We start from the raw sequence: 4,885 nt of genomic DNA on the forward strand, positions 1-4,885 counted from the left end.
ACTCAAATATTTTTATAACTGGTTGCTTGGTTAGGACACAGTCAACATTATAATAGAAAGTAGTATCTTTTACAACTGCATGTAATTTTTGTTGTTTAATAATAACAAATCAATGATCTTTCTTTAAGGGCATCAAATGTTGGTTGAAAAGAGAAAAATATCAGCTCTTGGAAACATAGTATTTTCTTTCAGTGATTCTTTCATGCCCTCGATACAAATTTAAGTGCCACATCACTCTTCAAAAATCAAGTCTCTAGCCATTTGTTTTGAGGTTCAGAGCTCAACTTTGTAAGTTTTAAACTCTGCCCAAAAGCTTAGGTAGGCTTCAGCAACCAGGCAAGACAAACGCATAATTCCAACAAACTGCGCACATGTGACATGCTTCCTACTGACACTGAACTGCCAAATAAAAAGGAGGAATTGTGCCCTTTTTAATAACAAAGAATGCCATCGTTAGAATTCTTCAAATTTGGAATTCCAGCAGTGTTCTAGTGTTTTCCTCTTGATGTGTGACAAGAATGGATATTATGAAAAATAAACATAAATCTCATCTTAATAAGCAGCCCTTTGACTTTATAAGGTTCAACATCACATTCTAAAAATACCCAAGACCAGAGCTAAGAGGAAAATATGTGGGAATAGGGCAGAATTTTTCAACCCTTTGATCAATTTTAAACCTGCTAGCCTTAATTTTGTTCATCTCTGTTGAGACATTGCCACTTTAGCTGATACTAGGGACCATGATATTTCATATTCATATAAATATTTGACTTGGACCTCATAAAAAGTCCCTTGAGTCTATAATACTTTTATTCTTGTATAATCTGAAACAAATCCTTTCCTTTTAAAAATCAAACAGACCACGTTACACACACAGTTGACTATTTACAAAGCACCCAATTAAATCCTACTTAATTCTCACTCTAAAAATTCCATCTAACTGGTGTGTAAAGGACCCATTACATTGAATGTATAATGCTCACAAACTCTGATGGTTCTATCTAACCTGGAAAATATTACCTTCTTTGGAGGATCTTAAAAAATAAATAGTAAGTTTTTAAATAAATGAGACCAGGAATCACAGTACAAGACAGATAAATCTACTTTAATTTTCACATGTAAAAGTTACACATCACAAGAGATTGGACAGTAGCTTAGTGGTAACTGACATAGCTATATTGAAAATCATTTTTATAAAAAAATAATCTAGATGCGGTCATCTGAATTTTTGGTCTACTTAAGTTAATGTTTGAAGATCGACTTTTATCCCTGCTTGAAGGATTTGCAATTACGCCTTTTTTTTTTCTCCCACTATTGCCTATTATTCTTTGGAGGAAGGAAAGCAGAAAATGTTCATTTCCAAGAGTTTGTCCTTTGGTAGCAAGCAGAGAACATTTTTCATTTCTATGATTTAAATAATCTGTACAGATATGAAACTTCATGACATTATGCTTTAGTGTAAAATTAAGCGTGACAGCAATTTTTTTTCACTTTGATAAAACAGCAGACTTTGTAAACTCATTAAGGATCCAAACATTTCCCCATCCTATATGCAAAGTCATTCGGAATCTATTTGACCTCAGTTAAAAAAACAAAAACACTCTTTATATATTATCCTATAAAACCCTGTACTTAAAAACTGGTAAGATATTATTTTCAACATGTACACTTCAAATACAAAGGTTTCAGTCTAGATTAAAGAAAACACATTTGAATGGACTCAGAACAAGTTTATTTTGTGATTAAACATCTCATGCAGTCGTGCAAGATCACTACCTATAACTGTTACTTCCGAGACTACTACACTGAGTAAAACAAAAACAAATTAAAAGTCAGGCCAAACAGAAAAGACATTCAAGATAGCAAGAGCTCTGCAATTGAGCTGAAAAATAATTTTCCAAAAGAAATATTCCCATAGATTAAAAAAACACACACAATATTTACAAAAAATATTTAATTAAAAATATCTTATAATTACAGTAGTCTATTAAAGCATATACTTTCCCACACTTATAGAACATCTCTATATATACACGGTATGAAATGTCACTCAGTAATCTATACAATATGTAACATTCTTGCAGGGAAAAGAAAGTTCTCTGCCCCGTTATAATCATCTATTTTAAACAATAGATGTAAAGAAAAATTATCTACAATGCTCTGGTTTATTAGTAAAGCTTCAAAACAAAAATTGAGCTCCTTGGTCACAATGTAGCCTTCTGAAGTCGGATTTACTTTTGATCTTCTATTTATCAGTCCTGTCACACGTAAGCTTAAAAGTTTAACTGCACCTCCAAACAACACAGAAATGTACAATTCACAGCGGTTATAAATGAAGAGACAAAAAAAGAGAATACGTATGTAGAATGTTTATGAACGTGCAAAAAAAAAAAAAAGGTGAAAGTTTTATTTTTCTTTCCTCTCCCTCTCTCTTGGAATGACGTGAAACGTTCCTAGATTTGCTGATTTTTTTTTTTTCCTTTCCTTTCCTCCGGTGGCTTTTTCTCTAACTTCTGCTCTTCCCCCTCCCTCTCTAGTGCTCCTGGCTCGGGCTCAGGCGGCCGCACACCTGTGGAAGAGGAATGAATAGAGGGGGTGTGTGAACCTTCTCGCTGCAGACTAACTGGCGCCACCGACCAAACTCAAGACATGCTTGATCAACAACCCAAAACAAACCACCAGGTCAGACAACTCCCGCAGCCCGCGGCCCGGCCAAGCGCGGAGCCGCAAATGCGGGCTCGGGGGGAAGCCCGGCAAGGAGCCCCACTCCGGAGTCCTGTCCACGTCCCTCTTTGCGCGGGGGAACATCGGGGTAGTTTCCACCCTCACGAGTGTGCCCTCCTTCGGGGGGTAGGGAGGACCTAGAGAGCCCGCCTATGACCGGCAGAGGAAAGGAGGAGGCTGAGGGGCGGGGGAAGGTCAGCGGGGACAAGAGCTGATCCGTCTCCATTGAGAGCGAGCCCCCAGTTGTAAAGCAAAGTGCAGATTCACCAGTCAACTGGATGGCAGGGAGAGAGGCAGTCCTCTTCCCTGGGAGTTTACACTCAAATGCTGGGGGCAAAGAACACCGCGGTGCCTGGCACCGGAAGCCCCCGGAGAGGGGCGTCTCTGGTGATCGGCCACCCGAGACGGGAAATGTGCGCTCACCTGGACAGGCGGCTCAGCGGCACAGAATGCTGTCGCCCTGCTTGTTCACCGCGCCGGCCTGGAACAGCAACCGAACACCAAGGGAAAGATTAGTAAGAGCAAACAACGCTCTCCTCACCGCCCTGGATTCGTCCTCAGAAACCAGGCTGGCGCGCTGACGTCCCCACCCCAGCGTGCAGCCCAGAAAGACCCCTCCGCTGGACCTGACAGCCCGGGAGGCGCACAGCCCCTAGTCCCGCCCCGCACGTTCTCCCGGACTGGACTAGCCCAGCCCAGCCGGCTGCCCGCTACTGTGGGCACCGGGAGAAGGAGAGGACTGTCATTCTTAGCCCGATCCTGCCCCGAGAAGAAGAGGGAGCTCCCGCGTCCCGCCACCCCGCCACCGCCCTCCTGGATTCCTGTGGCGTCCACCCCCGGCCCGCTCCCGGCCTCTCACCGGGTCGGTGTTGAGCGCAGTGAGCGGGGTCCGCGGCGGCGCTGCCGGACAGGTCCCGGCCGGGTGGTGCGGCGGCGCGGGAGGTGGCGGCTGTCTCAATAGAGCCGGGTGCGTCTCCAGCGCCAGCTGCAGGTCCAGGATGTAGTCGATAACGTGCTGCAGGATCTCCACTTTGCTGACTTTCTTGTTGGGCGGGATGGTGGGCACCAGCCTCCGCAGGCGACTGTAGCAATCGTTCATATCACACTGCAGACACAGCGCCGGCTCGTCGGCCGCCGCCTCGGCTGCCTTGCAGCGCGCTGCCGCCGCCGCTGCCGCCGCTGCCGCCGAGCCACCCAGGCTGTGGCCGTGTTCAGCCAGGCAGCGCAGCGCCAGCTCCCCGCCGCCGCAGCCCGACGGCGCCTTGCGGCCCGAGGGGCGCACCGGGCTCACCGCCTTCATCGCGCGCACCCTGCGCCCTGCGCAAGCGGACCTGCTGGGGCGTGCAAGGGAGACAGGCAAGCTCCGGCTTCCCGCCCGCGGTCGGCTTCGCTCCCCTTGCCTGCGCGCCCGACTCACTAGGGGCTCCGCGACGCTCCCGACGATCCCAAGCCTAACAATTGACGGGAGGGTCGCTCGGGTTTTGCGAGGGGATCTCTGCTCTGGGGGCGACACTCGGCCCGAACCAAAAGGCAAGAAAAATCAAAGCACCGGAAGAAAAGTAGCCCACCCTTGCCGCCTAGTCTCTCCCTTTGGAGCTCCGACTAAGCCCGATCGCCGCCGCCGCGCTCCCCCTAACCCGAGATCCCCCACTCTGAGTTTTGACTCACAGCCGCGCCTCCCGCACTAAGCTCTGGCCCAGCCCGCCGCGCAGCTTTATTTATAGAGCCGTGCGCCCCGGGGGAGGGGCCAGCGCGCGGGCCGGGTCGCAGCGCTAGTCGAACAGAGCCCGGCTGGGCGCGCAGGCGGTTGCGCGGAGGGAGGCGGCGAGGGCGGGGGCTTCGGGCGGTGCTGGGAGGCGGGGAGCCGGGCAACCCTGGTGGAGGGATGGGCGGGGGGTCGGGAGTGGCCAGCCAATCAGGAGGGCAGTGCCACCTCGGGGAATGACGCTCGAGCCAATGGGAAGGGCACTCCATTCCGTCAACGCTGTGGGTAGGGGTTCTGAGAAAAGAGCTGGGTGGGAGTCGAGCCAGGATGGTGTGTGCCCAAGGGAGGGGAAAAGAGAGGGAGAAGTTCCTGCGAAGAACTGCGGGAATGTGCGGCTGGAATTCACTCTCCTTCGGTCTAGTCTGCGGAGGGAGCTCTGGGCCTTACTCCCGGATA

General features: G+C 48.9%; 1 protein-coding gene across 1 annotated transcript; it reads right to left on the minus strand.

The window, feature by feature from the left end:
- Nucleotides 1–1,084: 1,084 nt before the first annotated feature.
- On the minus strand, nucleotides 1,085–4,488 carry Id4 (inhibitor of DNA binding 4). Its single transcript, XM_020179848.2, has 3 exons — nucleotides 3,584–4,488; nucleotides 3,148–3,205; nucleotides 1,085–2,569 (listed from the first exon to the last, which is right to left on the minus strand). Exons 1-2 carry the CDS (start codon nucleotides 4,022–4,024, stop codon nucleotides 3,161–3,163), a joined length of 486 nt encoding a protein of 161 aa, XP_020035437.1. The 5' UTR covers nucleotides 4,025–4,488; the 3' UTR covers nucleotides 1,085–2,569; nucleotides 3,148–3,160.
- Nucleotides 4,489–4,885: the final 397 nt, after the last annotated feature.

This window comes from Castor canadensis, chromosome 8 (genome assembly GCF_047511655.1).
Source record: "Castor canadensis chromosome 8, mCasCan1.hap1v2, whole genome shotgun sequence".
NCBI classification, from domain to species: domain Eukaryota; kingdom Metazoa; phylum Chordata; class Mammalia; order Rodentia; family Castoridae; genus Castor; species Castor canadensis.